The 20,831-nt window shown below is 49.1% G+C and overlaps 1 protein-coding gene across 1 annotated transcript in view; it reads left to right on the top strand.

The window, feature by feature from the left end:
• The window catches only part of DHX38 (DEAH-box helicase 38), a 144,788-nt gene that overhangs the window by 49,972 nt on the left and 73,985 nt on the right, over nt 1-20,831 (top strand). The window contains exon 16 of the mRNA XM_030204672.1: nt 3,020-3,130. Coding sequence (XP_030060532.1) covers nt 3,020-3,130 — 111 coding nt within the window. The remainder of the gene's footprint in view (nt 1-3,019; nt 3,131-20,831) is intronic.

Here is a 20,831-nt window from a genome sequence, read left to right as displayed (position 1 = left end):
CGCATTTTTCAACTTGGAGGTCTTGCCTGAAGAGGGGTATATCGAATTCTCACCACCAGTGCTTCAAAAAAGCCTGATGATATGTGATGATAGCTGCTGTTTAAGGAGTGAAGGTGGGAGCTCGAAATCAGTCAGCCATCCAGGGTGCCGACATCACTTCTTCCTCCTTCCAATCGAGTATTAAAGCTCCATCCAGATTATCCCATCCTAAACTCCCCTTCCTTCCCCTAATAACCTTTTTTAATTTTAAAAGAGACAATTCTGACAGAACATGTCACATTAGAATTCCAAGAAACAAGCATTAAATCGGCTTGATTTGTCTGGAAATCCAAATTCTCCCCCAATTCCTGGCAGAACAAAGATGGATCAAATTTACCATGTTTATAACAAAAAGTGCAGTTGACATCATTAGTACACTTGGCAGTCTGAGATAAATATTTAAAAGATAATGATCTGACCGGCGACCGGTTTCCATTCTGAGTGGTCAGTTGGGGTTTTATTTTGCTCACATAGGGCAAATAATCTATTAAAATGAGTTGGCAGAGCAGGACTCAAAACTATATTTAAGGAGTCTAAGAATCAGGGAAAACTGAATAGTATTAGGATCATTTTGGTCTTTTAAATGACGATTTAAATCACTAACTCCTTAAAAAAAGAAGTAGAATGTAATATAACTTCAAACAACTTCTGCTGAGCTAAAACCCATGTTCCTAGTGGTCTATGTATTAATGATATCCTATCACTGTCCTTTTCCCTTTTACACATGGAATTTCTATCCATAGGGATTCCAAGGTATGGTTTGTGTCCTACAGAATTTTTACTCTATTTGATTCAAGACCCTCCTTAACATATAATGCTACCCTTCCACCAATTCGATACACCCTATCACTCAGTATAATTTGTACTCTGGAATGATAGTGTCCCACTGGTTATCTTCCTTCCACCAGGTCTCAGAGATGCCTACTAAGTCTATTTTTTCATTTAGTGCAATATATTCTAACTCTCCCATCTTATTTCTTAGACTTCTGGTATTTGCATATAGACATTTCAGACTATGTTCCTATTTACATCTTGCTCAGCAGTTGATAGTGATAATGTGCAATGTTGAAGATCTTGTCTGCTTTTTATTTAAAGACACCTGGTCTACTGTGCTCTGTATTGCAACCTCGCTATCGGGGTGCCCTATTTTGGTGATATCTTTTAAAGATACCTTATTCCGAACCATACGCTTTTAAGCAAATGTCGGCCCTAACCCAGTTTCTAGTTTAAAAGCTGCTTTATCTCCTTTTTTAAATGTTGGTGCCAGCAGCCTAGTTCCACCTTGGTTAAGGTGGAGCCCATCTTTCCTGAATAGGCTCCTCTTTCCCCAAAATGTTGCCCAGTTCCTAACAAATCTGACCCTCATCCCTGCACCATCGCCTCATCCACGCGTTGAGACTCCAGAGCTCTGCCTGTCTCTTGGGTCCTGCACATGGAACGGGGAGCACTTTTGAAAATGCCAACCTGGAGGTTCTGGATTTCAGCATTTTATCTAAGGTCCTAAATTTGGCTTCCAGAACCTCCCTCTCACATTTTCCTATGGCTTTGGTACCCTCATGTATCAAGACAGCAGGCTCCTCCCCAGCACTGTCTAAAATCTTATCTAGCTGACGCATGAGGTCTGTCACCTTCGTACCAGGCAGGCAAGTGACCAAACGATCCTCACATCCACCAGCTATCTACATGCCTAATGATCAAATCTCCAGCTACAGTAGCTGTCCTAACCCCTTCTAGGCAGAAGCCCCTGGAGACACATCCTCGGTGCGAGAGGATATTGCATCCCCATTAGGGAAGATCCTGTCTACAGGACCACGTCCTGCCTCGCCACAGTGTGCTGTTCCTTCAGGAGACCTTTCTCATCCATGGCAGCACAGAGGTTGCCTGAGTGGAGGTGGGACTTCTCTGTGTCCGTGTAGGCCTCCTCTATAAACCTCTCTGTTTGCTTCAGCTCCTCTAGGTCTGTTATTCTAGCCTCCAGAGATCGTACCCATTCCCTGATAGCTGGGATCTCTTTGCACCGAGTACACACACACATAACTTCTCAGCAACTGGGGGGGTAAACATATAACAGTGCAAAAGATTAGATAGCCCCCATCTCTTCTACTACTACTTATCATTTCTATAGCGCTACTAGACGTACGCAGCGCTGTACACTTGAACATGAAGAGACAGTCCCTGCTTGACAGAGCTTACAATCTAATTAGGACAAACAGGACAAACAAGAGATAAGGGAATATTAAAGTGAGGATGATAAAATAAGGGTTCTGAACAAGTAAACAAGGGTTAGGAGTTAAAAGCAGCATCAAACAGGTGGGCTTTTAGCTTAGATTTGAAGACGGCCAGAGATGGAGCTTGACGTACCAGCTCAGGAAGTCAATTCCAGCCATATGGTGCAGCAAGATAAAAGGAACGGAGTCTGGAGTTAGCGGTGGAGGAGAAGGGTGCAGATAAGAGAGATTTCTTAATTAAGTTGCTAATGGAGTGGGAATATGTAAACTAAAGTTCCCTAACATTGCTAGTTATATGTTAGTCTATGCTAATATTTAGTTTTTAACAACATTATTTTTTTAATGTTATTAGTAGGTTCCCCTCTATGGATCTAAGTAGACTTTATTTCTAAGAGCTAATTACTTGCTGATGGAGAGGCCCTAATTAAATTTGTAGCCTTCAAATTGAAAGGGCATATAAATCAGAGATTAGGCTAGGGGTGGGCAGGAATTAAAGTCTAAATTGAAGCTTCCCATGCCTATTAGCTGTGCTTTATACTGATACTACAGTACCTGTAAAATAGCCCCCTTAAATGCTGGCCTATGGAACTGTACCAGAGACTTTATAGGCTAAGAAAAGCAGAGTAAAGTTCCTGAGGTTACCTATTTAACTTTAATTGTTACCAGTGAAAATCTCTCCCTCTTCTAGACCTCTGTTGGACATGGTCAGAGCTACGGCCTCTCTGCTGAGGTAATCATTCTCCTTGTTTCAGACACCCCAGGAAGATTACGTGGAAGCAGCTGTGAAGCAAGCCCTTCAGATTCACCTGTCAGGTGCTCCAGGTGATATTCTCATCTTCATGCCAGGCCAGGAAGACATTGAGGTGAGAAGATTTAGGAATTAATCTAATCTCAGCAGAAACTTTTGCCATTTTGTTTTGATATTTCAGTCCTGTGAAAACACCTGTTCTCAAGCACCTGTGCATATGTATAGGTATGTTTTATCAGGAGGAGGTGTAGTGAGATGGGAAACAGTTGCATTGCTGGCTAGGTTCTCAATCCCTGCTAGCAGAAGAGAAAACCTCTGAAATGCCAGTGGGGTTCCAAACCCCTGTCAACAAAAGACCCACTAAGAAAGAGAGAAGCTTGACGGAGTTTAAAAAGGGGTTAGATAGATTCCTAAAGGACAAGTCCATAGACCGCTATTAAATGGACTTGGAAAAATTCCGCATTTTTAGGTATAACTTGTCTGGAATGTTTTTACGTTTGGGGAGCGTGCCAGGTGCCCTTGACCTGGATTGGCCACTGTCGGTGACAGGATGCTGGGCTAGATGGACCTTTGGTCTTTCCCAGTATGGCACTACTTATGTACTTATAAAGGGGTGAGAGGAGATAAAAGGGACAGGTGGGAAGGGAGTCATGGAGTAGCAGACTTGCACATTTAATGTGTTATTAACGCATTAAAATGTTAACTCCCGGTAATAAATTTCATGTGACGACCTCATTAGGCTCTCCGCTCTTTCCTTTCCCTCTGCGTTCGGGCATCTCTGACTCTTCTTTTTTCCAGGGTGTTGTAGTGTGAATTGCAGGGCAGCTAATCACCGTTCTCCGAGGACAAGCAGGCTGCTTGTTCTCACGACTGGGTTGACGTCCGCGGCAGCCCCCACCAACCGGAAGAAGCTTCGCGGGACGGTCGGCACGCAGGGCACGCCCACCGCGCATGCGCGGCCGTCTTCCCGCCCGTGCGCGACCGCTCCCGCCAGTTACTTTTTTTCCGCGACTGGAGAGAGTTGTGCAATTGCCTCTCTCTCCGTTCAGCCGCCGGATTTTTCGACCGCGTTTACGCGGATCGTTGCTTTGGATTCCCGTTCGGTTCCTTTTTCTTTTCTTTCTTTGTATTGTTAAAAAAAAAAAAAAAAAAAAAGATTTTCGCGCGTGTGGAGCACGCGCTCCCCTTTTCCCTCGCTTCCAGCGGGGACGCCTCGTTGCGGCCTAGTGGCCGCTCGGTCGGCTAGTTTTTTCGTGGTGTGATTTTAGCCACCATTGCCGACTTTGACTTCACCGACGCGATTTTTCCGTCGATGTCCTCGAAGGTCCCGAGTGGATTTAAAAAGTGTGGTCGCTGCGGCCGGCCGATCTCGCAGACCGACACCCACGCTTGGTGCCTCCAGTGCCTCGGGCCGGAGCACAATCTCAAGTCGTGCGCGCTGTGTCTCGGTCTCCGGAAACGGACTCAGGTTGCGAGGCAAGTTCTGCGGGACCGTCTTTTTGGAACTTGCGCCGGCCCCTCGACGTCGACCTCGACGGCATCGGTATCGAAGGCCGGGTCTTCGGTACCGGTATCGATGCCCGAGACATCGGCACCGATGGCAGCGACCCCAGGAGAACAGGTCCCGTCGGCCCGCCGGTCCGCCGGTGAGAGTGGGGTTGAGAGGCCGCGTGGGCAGTCGGCCCCGGTCACTCCCTCAGCTCGTGAGCCACGGGACCGAACCCTGTCGGACCCGGTACCTCGAGACCGAGGGGGATCGACCTCCTCCTTCTCCATGCCCTCCGGCGCCGGTGACGTGCACCGGAAAAAAGATAAGAAGCGCCGTCACCGGGAGCCCTCGGTGCACCCTGAAGAGGAGTCGACGCCGAAGCGTCATCGCAGAGAGGAGAGATCTCCGTCGGTGGTGGAGGTACCGACGCGTCGGGGTTCCGGCACCTCGGTGCCGTCTCCTGGCCCCCAGCAGCTTCTGGCACCGACACCCTTACCGGCCCCACCGCCTTTCCCGGCAGCGGGCCTGGACGAGTGCCTCAGAGCCATCCTTCCGGGGATCCTGGAAGGGCTGATGCGCCAGGCTGTGCCGGCGTCGGGGGTGCTTGCGCCCCCGGCGCCGATGACTGTGGCGCCGGCGAGCTCTAGCCCGGCGCCGGGGCTGTTGACACCGCCGCCGCTTGCGGTGCCGGTCTCGACCGCCACGCAGGTGGAGTCCCCGTCGACGTCGATGGAGGGAGCTCCGTCCCCGCCGGCGCGGGAGTCCACCGCTCGACGACACCGAGACCTCGGTGCCTCGACGTCGAGCCGGGCCCGGTACCGGACTCAGCTACATGAGCTAATGTCCGATACCGAGGATGAGGACTCGTGGGGGGAAGAGGAGGACCCGAGATATTTCTCCTCAGAGGAGTCTACGGGCCTTCCCTCGGACCCCACGCCGTCACCGGAGAGGAAGCTCTCACCTCCTGAGAGTCTCTCCTTTGCCTCCTTTGTGCGGGATATGTCTATAAGCATTCCCTTTCCCGTGGTCTCTGTGGAAGAGCCGAGGGCCGAGATGCTCGAGGTCCTCGACTATCCATCACCACCTAGAGAGTCCTCCACGGTACCGCTGCACAATGTCCTGAAGGAGACGCTGCTTCGGAACTGGGTGCGACCACTAACTAACCCCACCATTCCCAAGAAAGCAGAGTCCCAGTACAGGATCCACTCTGACCCAGAGCTCATGCGGCCCCAGTTGCCCCATGACTCAGCGGTCGTGGATTCTGCTCTCAAGAGGGCACGGAGTTCGAGGGATACCGCCTCGGCGCCCCCGGGGCGGGAGTCTCGCACTCTGGATTCATTTGGGAGGAAGGCCTACCAATCCTCCATGCTCGTGACCCGCATCCAATCTTACCTGCTCTATATGAGCATCCACATGCGGACCAATGTGCAACAGCTGGCGGACCTGGTCGATAAGCTCCCGCCGGAGCAGTCCAGGCCATATCAGGAGGTGGTCAGGCAGCTGAAGGCGTGCAGAAAGTTCCTGTCCAGGGGGATTTTTGACACCTGTGACGTGGCATCTCGTGCTGCGGCCCAAGGTATAGTGATGCGCAGGCTCTCATGGCTGCGTGCCTCTGACCTGGACAACCGCACCCAGCAGAGACTGGCTGACGTCCCTTGCCGGGGGGATAATATTTTTGGCGAGAAGGTCGAGCAGATGGTTGACCAACTGCATCAGCGGGAAACCGCTCTCGACAAGCTCTCCCACCGGGCGCCTTCAGCACCCGCCCCCGCGGGCGGGCGTTTTTCCCGGGCTCGGCAGGCTGCACCCTATTCTTTTGCGAAGCGTAGGTACAACCAGCCGGCCCGAAGGCCTCGTCAGGCACAGGGACAGCCCCAGCGCGCTCGTTCCCGTCAACAGCGTGCGCCTAAGCAGCCCCCTGCGCCTCCACAGCAAAAGCCGGGGACGGGCTTTTGACTGGATCCACGGGAACATAGCCGCCCTACAAGTGTCCGTACCGGACGACCTGCCGGTCGGAGGGAGGTTAAAATTCTTTCACCAAAGGTGGCCTCTCATAACCTCCGACCAGTGGGTTCTCCAAATAGTGCGGTGCGGATACGCCCTGAATTTGACCTCCCTGCCTCCAAATTGTCCTCCGGGAGCTCAGTCTTTCAGCTCCCATCACAAGCAGGTACTTGCAGAGGAACTCTCCGCCCTTCTCAGCGCCAATGCGGTCGAGCCCGTACCACCCGGGCAGGAAGGGCAGGGATTCTATTCCAGGTACTTCCTTGTGGAAAAGAAAACAGGGGGGATGCGTCCCATCCTAGACCTGAGAGGCCTGAACAAATTCCTGGTCAAAGAAAAGTTCAGGATGCTTTCCTTGGGCACCCTTCTGCCAATGATTCAGAAAAACGATTGGCTATGTTCCCTGGATTTAAAGGACGCATACACTCACATCCCGATACTGCCAGCTCACAGACAGTATCTCAGATTCCGCCTGGGCGCACGGCACTTTCAGTATTGTGTGCTGCCCTTTGGGCTCGCCTCTGCCCCACGAGTGTTTACAAAGTGCCTCGTGGTGGTAGCGGCCTACCTACGCAAGCTGGGAGTGCACGTGTTCCCATATCTCGACGATTGGCTGGTCAAGAACACCTCGGAGGCAGGAGCCCTCCGGTCCATGCAGTGCACTATTCAACTTCTGGAGCTGCTGGGGTTTGTGATAAATTACCCAAAGTCCCATCTCCAGCCAACTCAGTCTCTGGAATTCATAGGAGCGCTGCTGAATTCCCAGACGGTTCAGGCCTACCTTCCCGAAGCGAGGGCCACCAATCTCTTGGCCCTGGCTTCGCAGACCAGAGCGTCTCAGCAGATCACAGCTCGGCAGATGTTGAGACTTCTGGGTCATATGGCCTCCACAGTTCATGTGACTCCCATGGCTCGTCTTCACATGAGATCTGCTCAATGGACCCTAGCTTCCCAGTGGTTCCAAGCCACCGGGAATCTAGAGGATGTCATCCGCCTCTCCACCAGTTGCCGCACTTCACTGCTCTGGTGGACCATACGGACCAATTTGACCCTGGGACGTCCATTCCAATTTCCGCAGCCCACGAAAGTGCTGACGACGGATGCATCCCGCCTGGGGTGGGGAGCCCATGTCGATGGGCTTCACACCCAGGGTCTGTGGTCCCTCCAGGAAAAGGATCTGCAGATCAACCTCCTGGAGCTCCGAGCGATCTGGAACGCACTGAAGGCTTTCAGAGATCGGCTGTCCTGCCAAATTATCCAAATTCGGACAGACAATCAGGTTGCAATGTATTACGTCAACAAGCAGGGGGGCACCGGATCTCGCCCCCTGTGTCAGGAAGCCGTCGGTATGTGGCGTTGGGCGTGTCGCTTCGGCATGCTTCTCCAAGCCACGTACCTGGCAGGCGTAAACAACAGTCTGGCCGACAGACTGAGCAGAGTCATGCAACCGCACGAGTGGTCGCTCCATTCCAGAGTGGTACGCAAGATCTTCCGAGAGTGGGGCACCCCCTCGGTGGATCTTTTCGCCTCTCAGACCAACCACAAGCTGCCTCTGTTCTGTTCCAGGCTTCAGACACACGGCAGGCTAGCGTCAGATGCCTTTCTCCTTCATTGGGGGACCGGCCTCCTGTATGCTTATCCTCCCATACCTTTGGTGGGGAAGACCTTACTGAAGCTCAAGCAAGACCGCGGCACCATGATTCTGATAGCGCCCTTTTGGCCCCGTCAGATCTGGTTCCCTCTTCTTCTGGAGTTGTCCTCCGAAGAACCGTGGAGATTGGAGTGTTTTCCGACTCTCATTTCGCAGAACGACGGAGCGTTGCTGCACCCCAACCTTCAATCCCTGGCTCTCACGGCCTGGATGTTGAGGGCGTAGACTTCGCTGCGTTGGGTCTGTCTGAGGGTGTCTCCCGGGTCTTGCTTGCCTCTAGGAAGGATTCCACTAAAAAGAGTTACTTTTTCAAGTGGAGGAGGTTTGTCGTTTGGTGTGAGAGCAAGGCCCTAGAACCTCGTTCTTGCCCTGCACAGAACCTGCTTGAATACCTTCTGCACTTATCAGAGTCTGGCCTCAAGACCAACTCAGTAAGGAATCACCTTAGTGCGATTAGTGCTTACCATTATCGTGTGGAAGGTAAAGCCATCTCTGGAGAGCCTTTAGTCGTTCGATTCATGAGAGGTTTGCTTTTGTCAAAGCCCCCTATCAAGCCTCCTACTGTGTCATGGGATCTCAACGTCGTCCTCACCCAGCTGATGAAACCTCCTTTTGAGCCACTGAATACCTGCCATCTGAAGTACTTGACCTGGAAGGTCATTTTCTTGGTGGCAGTTACTTCAGCTCGTAGGGTCAGTGAGCTTCAAGCCCTGGTAGCTCATGCTCCATATACCAAATTTCATCACAACAGAGTAGTGCTCCGCACCCACCCAAAGTTCCTGCCGAAGGTGGTGTCGGAGTTCCATCTTAACCAGTCAATTGTCTTGCCAACATTCTTCCCCAGGCCGCATACCCGCCCTGCTGAACGTCAGTTGCACACATTGGACTGCAAGAGAGCATTGGCCTTCTACTTGGAGCGGACACAGCCCAACAGACAGTCCGCCCAATTGTTTATTTCTTTCGACCCTAACAGGCTAGGGGTCGCTGTCGGGAAACGCACCATCTCCAATTGGCTAGCAGACTGCATTTCCTTCACTTACGCCCAGGCTGGGCTGACTCTTGAGGGTCATGTCACGGCTCATAGTGTCAGAGCCATGGCAGCGTCGGTGGCCCACTTGAAGTCAGCCACTATTGAAGAGATCTGCAAGGCTGCGACGTGGTCATCTGTCCACACATTCACATCTCATTACTGCCTCCAGCAGGATACCCGATGCGACAGTCGGTTCGGGCAGTCGGTGCTGCAGAATCTGTTTGGGGTGTAAATCCAACTCCACCCTCCAGGACCCGAATTTATTCTGGTCAGGCTGCACTCTCAGTTAGTTGTTCTTCGTAGGTCAATTTCTGTTGTTCCCTCGCCGTTGCGAGGTTCAATTGACCTGGGTTCTTGTTTTGAGTGAGCCTGAGAGCTAGGGATACCCCAGTCGTGAGAACAAGCAGCCTGCTTGTCCTCGGAGAAAGGGTATGATACATACCTGTAGCAGTTGTTCTCCGAGGACAGCAGGCTGATTGTTCTCACCTACCCTCCCTCCTCCCCTTTGGAGTTGTGTGTTTCATCTTTTGCTAGTCATTCAACTGGCGGGAGCGGTCGCGCACGGGCGGGAAGACGGCCGCGCATGCGCGGTGGGCGTGCCCTGCGTGCCGACCGTCCCGCGAAGCTTCTTCCGGTTGGTGGGGGCTGCCGCGGACGTCAACCCAGTCGTGAGAACAATCAGCCTGCTGTCCTCGGAGAACAACTGCTACAGGTATGTATCATACCCTTTCCCAGTAAGCCTCTGCCATCGGCAGTACTCACCTAGAAAGGATACTAAGCTTGCCTGTGTCTAGAGGTTATGTGGGCACATTTGGAACTACAGATCCAGCCAGGTACTTTCTGCTGGCAATTTTCCAAGAATCAATATGCCAATATGTGAAATATATTTATTTATTATATATGACAATAAATATAATAGTGAAAAAAGAAAGCAAATGCAAATACATTTCTACAGAAATATACCAGGGAACCAAATCCAGCCAAATAATCAGCTAAATAAACCATGAGCTTGAATCCTAAGCCAGCCTTTGGCAACAAGCAATACAAGTCAGACTCCCCACTGTAGAAGTAAGGCTGAAATCTCACCCAAGACTTGCTTCTTCAATGATCTCTGGATAGATGGATGGCTTCTTCTGTCAGCTACAGCTATAGGCAACCAGCTGATCTGCAAAGAGATAACCTTAGCCCAGGCAGCCAGTCCTAGTACCGGTCAGCCGTAGTTATTAGCTTAAGTCCCTGCCAGAGATTAGAGTTCTTTGGCACAATGAGATAGTGTCTTCAGAGTTGTCAGCACAGCTGCCACTCTGGTTCAGTGCCAGGTAAAATCTGCTTCCTGTGTCCAGCAAAGGCTCTCAGTAGAACTCTGTCCATAGTCTTCAGGTGATTCTTTTGGACCAGTCAGGCTGTGCATTCTTGGTGTTTAATGATGGAATCCAAGCTGGCTAAGACCAAGAAGTCCAGTGATGATCCAGCCACTCTCTCTCAGCCTGTGACACCGAGCCAAGAGGCCCACAAATGGTGTCACATACTTGGTGGTAATAGAAACAGAGAAATATGATGGCAGATAAAGGCCATATGACCCATCCAGTCTGCCCATTCTCTGTAACCCCCAATTCTACCTGTTCCTAAGCGATCCCACATGCTTATCCCATGCCACCACCGCCACCACCACCACCACCACCCTTTCTGTGAAATAACACTTCCTTAGGTTATAAGTACATAAGTAGTGCCATACTGGGAAAGACCAAAGGTCCATCTAGCCCAGCATCCTGTCACCGACAGTGGCCAATCCAGGTCAAGGGCACCTGGCACGCTCCCCAAACGTAAAAACATTCCAGACAAGTTATACCTAAAAATGCGGAATTTTTCCAAGTCCATTTAATAGCGGTCTATGGACTTGTCCTTTAGGAATCTATCTAACCCCTTTTTAAACTCCGTCAAGCTAACCGCCCGTACCACGTTCTCCGGCAACGAATTCCAGAGTCTAATTACACGTTGGGTGAAGAAAAATTTTCTCCGATTCGTTTTAAATTTACCACACTGTAGCTTCAACTCATGCCCTCTAGTCCTAGTATTTTTGGATAGCGTGAACAGTCGCTTCACATCCACCCGATCCATTCCACTCATTATTTTATACACTTCTATCATATCTCCCCTCAGCCGTCTCTTCTCCAAGCTGAAAAGCCCTAGCCTTCTCAGCCTCTCTTCGTAGGTTACTCCTAAGCCTATTCCCTCTTAACTTTGTCATATGCCCCCTCATTCCAGAGCTCTCCTTCATTTGAAAAAGGCTCTATTCCTGTACATAAATGCCCTTGATATATTTAAACGTTTCTATCATGTCTCCTCTCTCCCTCCTCTCTTCCGGCGTATACATGTTGAGGTTCATACTACTACTACTAGTTATCATTTCTATAGCTCTACTATACATGTTGAGGTTCATAAGTCTGTCCCTATAATTTTGCATTCAAGACCGTTTACTAATTTCGTAGCCACCCTCTGGACCGACTTCATCCTGTTTATATCTTTCCGTAGGTGTGGTCTCCAGAACTGCATGCAGTACTGCAAATGGGGCCTCACCAGAGACTTGTAGAAGGGCACTATCACCTTCTTTTCCCTGCTGGTCATGCCTCTCTTTATGCACCCAAGCATCCTTCTGGCTTTGGCCGTGGCTTTTTCTACCTGTTTGCAAGCTTTAAGGTCATCAGACACAATCACCCCCAAGTCTCGCTCTTCCTTCACACACTGAAGCACTTCACCCCCTATACTGTACTGTTCCCTCGGATTTTTGCGACCCAAGTGCATGACCCTGCATTTTTGGGGATTAAACCTTAGTTGCCAAATATCGGTCCATTTCTCCAGCTTCTCTAGGTCCTTCCTCATGTCATTCACACACTCCAGGGTATCCGCCCTGTTGCAGAGTATAGTATCATCCGCAAAGAGACAAACCTTACCAGACAGACCTTCCGCAATATCGCTCACAAAGATGTTAAAAAGAGCCGGCCCTAGGACCGATCCCTGTGGTACTCCACTGACGACATCCTTTTCTTGAGAGCAAGCTCCATTTACCACTACCCTCTGTCTCCTACCACTCAACCAATTTTTAACCCAATCCGTTACTCTAGGTCCCATACCGAGGGCCCTCAATTTATTTATCAGTCGCCTGTGCGGAACCATGTCATTGCTGAAATCCAAGTATTGCACATCAAGCGCCCCTCCCACATCCAACTGTTTGGTCACCCAGTCGAAGAAGACAGATTCGTCTGACACGACCTGCCACTAGTGAAGCCATGCTGCCTCGGGTCGCATATTCCATGTAGTTCAAGAAAACTCACAATAAGCCTCTTTAGAAGTGTTTCTATTAGCTTACTCACCACCAAGGTCAGACTGTGACAGGTCTGTAATTCCCAACCTCCTCCTTACTTCCACTCTTGTGCAAAGGAACCACATCCGCCCTTTTCCAGTCCTCCGGGTCCACTCCAGTTTCTAAGGAAGCATTGAAGAGGTCCGTCAGCGGAGCCGACGGAACCTCTCCGAGTTCCTTAAGCACCCTCGGATGTATCCCATCAGGCCCCATCGCTCTGTCTACTTTTAGTTTGGCGAGCTCCTCACGAACACAGTCCTCCGTAAACGGGTCTTGGTCTACCATACATCCATCCCCTTTAGCCTTTGTTTTCTTCTGCCCAACCCCCGGTCTTTCATTTGTGAACACAGAGCTGAAATAATCATTAAGCAGTTCAGCTTTATCGTTATCATCTTCTCTCCCTCAGCTTTGAGCCTCACAATGCTATTATGGCACTTCCCCTTGTCACTTACATATCTGAAAAAGGTCGTCCCCCAATTTTACTGTATTAGCTATCTTTTCCTCCATTTGCCGCTTCGCTTTCCTGATAGCTTTTCCAGCTTCTCTTTGCTTATTTAGGTATTCTCTCCTGTCTTCATCTTTCTGAGACGTCTTATAATGTGCAAAGGCTAGCCTCCTTTCCCTTATCTTTTCAGCCACTATATTTGAGTACCAGAGAGGCCTTCTTTTCCTCTTACTTTTATGTAATTTTCTAACATAAAGGTTAGTTGCCTTTAATATAGCTCCTTTCAGTCTTGTCCATTGCTATTCTACATCCTTCAGCTGTTCCCATCCCGCTAACTGTTCCTTGAGAAATTCCCCCATCTCAACAAAGTTAGTTTCTTTGAAATCCAGGACCTTCAATCTCGAACGAGCCCTCTCTTCTTTTTTAATATTGAACCATACCATACGATGATCACTAGACGCCAAATGGTCTGCCACCTTGATGTCAGAAACGTACTCTCCATTCGTAAGCACCAGGTCCAGAACAGCTCCATCCCGCGTCAGTTCCGTTACCCACTGCTGGAACAATTCTTCCTGTAGGGAATCTAAGATCTCTTTGCTTCTAAACGACCCCGCAGCAGTGACACTCCAGTCAACATCCGGCATATTGAAGTCACCTATCAATAGTACTTCCCTTTTCCTAGCTATCTTGCGGATGTCTTCAATTAAGCCCCTGTCCATTTCCTCCGACTGTGAGGGAGGTCTGTATATCACTCTGATATAGATACGTTTACCTTTCCCTCTTTCCAGTTTAACCCACAGCGCTTCTTCCATACCCCACTTGTCCTGCAGTTCTGTCACTTGGATCTCGTTCTTAGCATATAATGCCACACCTCCACCCTTTTTTCTTACTCTGTCCTTCCTGAATAGATTATAGCCAGGTATAGCAACATCCCAGTCATGGTCCTCCGTGAACCACGTCTCCGTGACTGCCACTAAATCCAAGTCCGCTTCCATCATTGTATCCTCAAGTTCTAGAAGTTTGTTTCCCATACTATGGGAATTGGTATACAAGGCTGTCCAGGTTTTAATCTTTTTATTCACTTCTATAGAGGCATTAGGTGTCCTACCTTCCTTGGGGTTAATTATGGCTTCGTGGCCTTTTTATACCCATCCCCATTTTTTGTGTATACCTTACCTTGATTTGTACCTGTCTTCTTCAGGGCTCAGACCGTATAAGTCTGCCCAGCCCTATCCCCGCTTCCCAACCACCAGCCCCGCCTCCCAGCATTGTTGAAACCTCTTTACTGGAATTCCCTAAATGTCCTGTTTCAATAGTATCCTTTAAGGATACTCCACTCTTTGAAAGTAGTGAGACAATGTTCCATGCTGTCCAGTTAGTTCTAGGTCAGTTCCTATCTGGACAATTCCCACTGAACCAATTCCCACCACACCAGGGAGGACAATTCCCACCCATAACCCAAAAAGTACACAACACACAAGGCAAGTAATCTCCCTCCCTTTTCTCTTCCAAATCGTTGGGGGGGGGGGCGGTCCCCCCCCCACAGCATCATGGAGAGGAGTGGCCTAGTGGTTAGGGTGGTGGACTTTGATCCAGGGGAACTGAGGAACTGAGTTCGATTCCCGGCACAGGCAGCTCCTTGTGACTCTGGGCAAGTCACTTAACCCTCCATTGCCCCATGTAAGTCGCATTGAGTCTCCCATGAGTGGGAAAGCGCAGGGTACAAATGTAACAAAAAAAAAAAAAAGTTATCTTTTACACATCCCTTTCCCATTCTAGACATGCAATTTATGTGTGTGTGTGTGGGGGAGCCAATGCCCCTCACACACCCCCAAACTAGGTTTGAACCTAATTCAGTCCCTCAAATTGACACACTGATTATGATCTATAAGAAATTACTACTCTACCAGTGAAAAGTTATTTTGTTGTTATACGTCCTCTGTGTACATCCATATGCTGCTCTAACCTCCTTGTTCCAGATGCCATTAAAAAAAAAAAAAAAAAAAAGCACTGCCAGGTCTTATGGGACCCAAAACAAGAAAGAAGCAACGGTTGGTTAAAGGGAAAAAAAAAAGGCTTTGAGGGTGGGGGGGAATCCTTGGTGGGAATTGTCCCAGGGGGAAATGTCCGGTGGAAACTGTCGGGGTGGGAGCTCGCCTGATTACCGTCCAGTTTATCAGTTATTTGCTGCGATTAGGTAACCATAGCCTATTCCACTGCCAAGCAAACTTCTGTAACAATTTCTTTTTTTTTTATTTATCTTTTTATTAAAGTTAACAATTTTCAGAGCATACATTAACGCGTATTGACAGTATATGCCATACATTATGCAGTACCAATAAAAAAAAAGAAAAAAAAAAACATAAAACCCCCCTGAACTCCCCCCTCCCACCCCTCTCAGGAACACATCATCAAAAGGTTACACATTGTTTTGCCACCAAAATCACCAAATATACTCCTCATTCTGTAAGCCCTCGCCACTCTACATAAGTGGACCAGGTTTTAAGAAATCTCATCATTCCTCCTCTTCGCATGGCAGTCAATTTATCCATCATACAGCAATAGTCCACCTTAGTGAGCACTTGGTCCACAGTGGGCAGTGTCTGTTGTTTCCAGTACTTTGCAATTAAAGTCCTGGCTGCTGTAACAATGTATCGTAAAAGTGCTGAGCAGGAGCCTTTACTCTCTTTTGCAACTAAATTTAACAGACATATGTCAGCATCAAACTTTATCACCAGCCCCATCCCGCTCTGCAGTCTGGACTGTAAGTCCTGCCAGAACTGCTGTATCATTGGGCAATCCCACCAGATATGCCAAAATGTACCTTCTGCCCCGCACCTACGCCAGCAGAGTGCCGATCCATTTTTAAAAATGCGGAAAAGTCGGCTCGGGGTCATATACCATTGATACAACATCTTATACCCATTTTCCAATAAAGGAGTAGCTACTGAAAATGCCAATAAACGTTTAAATATTCTTTTCCAGACCTGTGGATCATATGTGGCACCCAGTGTCGTCTCCCACTTCTTAATGTATTTGCCCAGTGGTTGGGTCTTATGCAACAGAGCTCTGTAAATGCGGGATATCCCCCCTTTACCTTCCCCTGATCTGATGGCTAACTCAAGCTCTGTGTCTGCAAGGGATAAGTCCTCTCTCGCTTTTCTCTGTATAAAGTCTCTAATCTGCATGTACGAGAAGTAGTCTTTGTCCCCTAACCCAAATTCCTCCTGGAGTGTGTGAAATGAATGACATTTCCCATCTTCCCATATTTGGCCCAGTAAGCGCAACGAGGCTGCAGACCAATGTCTATATACCCCATCTGTCCGACCTGGAGTGAAGTCGGTTGCAAAAATGATAGGGGTCATCACATGATATTTACGCCCAGGGAACCATGCCGCTCTACATCTAACCCATTCCCCCAGGATCACCCCCATCGGACCCCGTATTTCCGAAATAAGGTCTCGTATGAGCGGCAAGGGGAGCCACGCTACTGCCCATATTGGCACCCCTTTTAAGCCCCATTGCGCATCGTAGGTCCACCGCTTATTCGGGCCTCTCTGTACTGTGGATAGCATCTGAAATAGGGCAGCTCTATAATATAGGCTAAAGTTGGGCACTCCCATACCCCCATCTTTCCGTAGTTGAAAGAGGACACTACGAGCCACTCGAGGAGGTCTTCTACGCCAGATAAAGGCGAACACTTTCTTATGAAGAGTGTGAAAAAATGTGTATGGTATATGAACTGGCACTGCCATAAACAGATACAGGAGTTTGGGGAGCAGTGTCATCTTAACCGCTGCTATTCTACCCATCCATGACATGTGTAACCCTCCCCATCTGTCCAATTCTTGCAAAAGTTCGCGTAGTTTAGGTAAAAAGTTCTCTCGAAATAGGTCCCCAGTGTCTGGCGTTAAATTAACCCCCAAGTATCTAATATACTGAGGCGACCAGAGAAGATGGAAGGAGGTTTGTAGCTGTTCCTGTAGCTCATTCGAGCACTGTATGGGCATGATCTCAGACTTCTGCATATTAATTTTGAGACCAGCCACCTGACCGTATCCCTGAATTATCTGCATTACAGCTTGCAACGATATCTCAGGTTGCGACAGTGTCAGCAGTATATCATCTGCATAAAGCAGTAGTTTGGTTTCATGCCTCCCAATTCTAATGCCTTGTACTGTAACTTCTGCTCGGATCAAGATTGCTAGTGGTTCCATGGCTAGTGCGAACAGTAATGGGGAGAGGGCACATCCCTGTCTTGTACCTCTAAACAATTCAAAAGGCTCTGTTGTCGTGTCATTAATTCGCAGCCGACTCATCGGCCGTTGGTAGAGCGCCGTGACCCAGCTTAAGTATTGCCCGCCAATTCCAACCTTCCGTAGCAGTTCAAACAGGAAGGGCCACAGCACTCTATCAAACGCCTTCTCGGCATCCAGTGACACAAACACTGCCGGATGTCCCAATTGTTTAATTCTATCCAATAGATATTGTGCTCGCCTAGTATTGTCAAAGGTCTGTCTATTTGCTATGAACCCGGCTTGGTCCTCGTGAACCAGATATGGGAGTACTTTCTGCAGCCGGGCAGCCAAGATGGTGGTCAATATTTTATAGTCAGTCCCCAGCAGGGAAATAGGCCTATATGAGCCACAACTTTGCGGATCTTTATGTGGCTTTAATAATAAAACCACCTCAGCTAGGCGCCAAGATCTTGGGAGCCCGGTGTCAGCCTGTATAGTATTAAATACTCTAAGTAGAATTGGTGCCAATAACGAGTTAAAACATTTATAGAATCGGTTATTATACCCATCTGCTCCTGGAGCTTTTCCACTAGGCAGACCCTTGATTGCTGATGTCACCTCTTCTAGCTCTATGGGGGCAGATAGCATCTCATAATCATTCCCCCTAAGAGTTGGCATATCTATGTTACTCAGATAGGCCCGAATGACCTCCTCCTCCATCCCCTCCTCTGGGCTATAGAGTCTCTGATAGTATTCCACAAAGAGTCTCTTAATCTCTGCCGGTTGATCCCAAAGCCGCCCATCCTCTGTTCTCACTCTACTAATGACATTCCTTTGCCTTAACTGTCTTAATTTATATGCTAGTAATTTACTAGCTTTGTTATTGAATTCATAGAATTCCTGTTGTGTCTTCTGCATCTGCTCTTTAATAACTTTGAGGTCCAAGTCCAGCAATTGCACCCTAGCTCTGTGCAGTTCCTCTTGCTGGCTCGGGGAGGCCTGATTCTGTTTGGCCAATGGGTCTAACCGATGTATTGTTTGTCTCAGGATTGTTTCTTTTTCCTTATGGTCTTTCTGAATAAAGGCTTGTATAGAGATCAAGGACCCCCTAATCACTACCTTCAGGCTTTCCCATAAAATCTCTGGTGCTATGCCCGGAATATCATTAAATTGCAAAAACTCCCTGATCTCTCCTGCGATTTTCTGAACAGTTTTTGGATCGTCTAATACTCTATCGGGGAGCTGCCACCTCACCTGTCTATCTTTTACTGGGAATCCCCGGAGTGTTATAGAGAGAGGGGCGTGATCCGACCATGTTCTTGTATGTATTTCTGAAGATTCCACTTGCATAGTCACACCCGCGCTCCCCATCCACATATCTATTCTTGAATAGGAATCATGGGGAGCCGAGAAGCATGTATAGTCCCTCTCTCCCCCATGTAACACCCTCCACATATCCACCAGGCCCCATTGATTTAAGAACTGAAGCAAGTTATCCCGATCTGATTGTGCATAATTCGCTGTCCCACTAGAGTTGTCTAAAGAGGGGTCCATCGTCAAATTAAAGTCCCCTCCCAGCAAAAGCTCCCCTTGCACACTGCGTGACAGCTGAGCGCTCAGTGTCTCAAAAAAGGCTCCTTGCGCGTGGTTCGGGGCATAAATGTTAACTAAGGTGTAGGTATGACCCCCGAGGCTCCCCACCACAATCACAAACCTGCCCCCCACATCTCTCTTGACCATTTGTATTTCCCATTGGTGCCCTTGTTTAAATAGTATCCCCACACCCGCTGTTTTTGCTGGTTGCCTATTAGATGCCAGGAATTGGTGAGGGTATCTAGAGTGCTGTAGCAGATGTTCGTGTCGGGGTAACAGGTGTGTTTCCTGTATAAAGAGCACTTCTGCCTTCACCCTTTGTGCCTCTCGAAAAAGCCTCCTACGTTTTAGAGGAGAGTTAAGACCTCGTACATTAAATGATAAGCATGTAAACCCAATCATGGTGGGGCCTTATCTATAAGTCTATCAGCCTTCCTCCTGGTCCGTTGCAACTTATCTAAACAATGTGTAGTGATATCAGTTTCCTGAGAGAACCCCGAAACCCATCCCCCTCCCTCCTCCCTTCCCCTCTCCTTCTTTAACCGATGGGAAAACTGTATCCCACCTCCAAAATTGTGAGAACGGTGACTACCCATTCGCCAGTAGATATCCCAGTGTCCCATATCCTTGTTTATAACTACATTCTTATCTCCCTTACTTTCCCCATACATATCAACTCGTGAGCACACACATCACATCAACCAAACCTTGAGCCTCAATGTTCATAATACAGCAGTCAAGTTATATTAAATCGTGCTGATGTCAGCTGCTTCTCAGATTGTTGTCTAGTGAGGCGTCCCTTGCCTCTCGCCACTCGCGTCCAGCGTTGTCTTATCGGGCGTGCATCCCCTTCCACTCTGGTCTGTTCCTCCGGGGGCCTCCGGGGTGCCTCTACTTCTGGCCATTTATCCCGAGCTTCCTCCGCAGTAGTAACCCTGTGCCATTTTCCATCTTGGTTATATGTCAAAGCAAAAGGGTGCTGCCATCTGTAAGGTATTCCTTTATCTCGCAAGTATCTGGTATAGTTCCGCAGCTCCGCCCGTCGTTTTAAAGTGGCAGGGGCAAGGTCTTGATATATTTCAATAGGGAGGGATTCCCAATGCACCACTTCCAATTTCCGTGCCTTACGGAGGATAGCTTCCTTTGTTTTGTATTCCGTGAAGCATGCAATAATGTCCCGGGGCACGTTAGCTTTCGTGCGTGCCAGCATTCTATGCGCTCTGTCTATTTTGATCATGGAGGGCGTCATTTCTTGCCCCTCTTCTGATAGCAGCATACTCGCAATTTGCTGTATGGTCTGTTCGCAGTTCACATATTCAGCTTGCTCCGGTATGCCTCTGAAACGTAAATTAGCTCTCCTCCCTCGATTTTCTAGGTCTTCCACCTTCTCACTCAGGGACCTGCACATGGCCTGTTGCGCTTCCAGCGTCAGTTCGACGGAGCTCAGGGCTTCCTGCTGGCTCTCCATTTGTTCATCCAGCTCCTCCACGCGGTGTCCCATCTCGGAGACCTCGCCCCGGAGCTCAGCTGCTAGGGTCGCGAAATCTTCGCGGACCCCTTTAATATCCGCTCGAATCACCTCCAGCAGTGCCCAGAAGTCTTTTGCAGAGAGTTCCCCCTCCACCGCAATATCTACTGGAGATCTATCGCGTCGGGCCTTGTCTGCTTTCCCGCTTTCTTCCGCGGGCGCCATCTTGTCCACCATCTGCAGCGGCCGGTAAGAAAAGTCTTTTAAAGATTTGCGGGGTCCAGACGCCTCTTTGCCTGCCATCCCCGTGCTCCGCAGCTCCTCTAATGCTCACTAAGTCCGATCGTGTGCTCCGATTTCGCCACCTGTAGTTATATATTATTGATCTTCGTTACTGGCGTGTGGAGCTGTTCTCTCACACAGCCATCGCTCAGCGTGACGTCACCGCTCCACCCTTCTGTAACAATTTCAATACCCATTCAGAGCCTGCTGTAGGTGAGGTAGGAGCACTCTTCTCTGCCATTTTTAGACCACCTC

This window comes from Microcaecilia unicolor, chromosome 5 (assembly GCF_901765095.1).
Source record: "Microcaecilia unicolor chromosome 5, aMicUni1.1, whole genome shotgun sequence".
In the NCBI taxonomy this organism is placed as follows: domain Eukaryota; kingdom Metazoa; phylum Chordata; class Amphibia; order Gymnophiona; family Siphonopidae; genus Microcaecilia; species Microcaecilia unicolor.
This window is presented reverse-complemented; position numbering and strand designations above follow the sequence as displayed.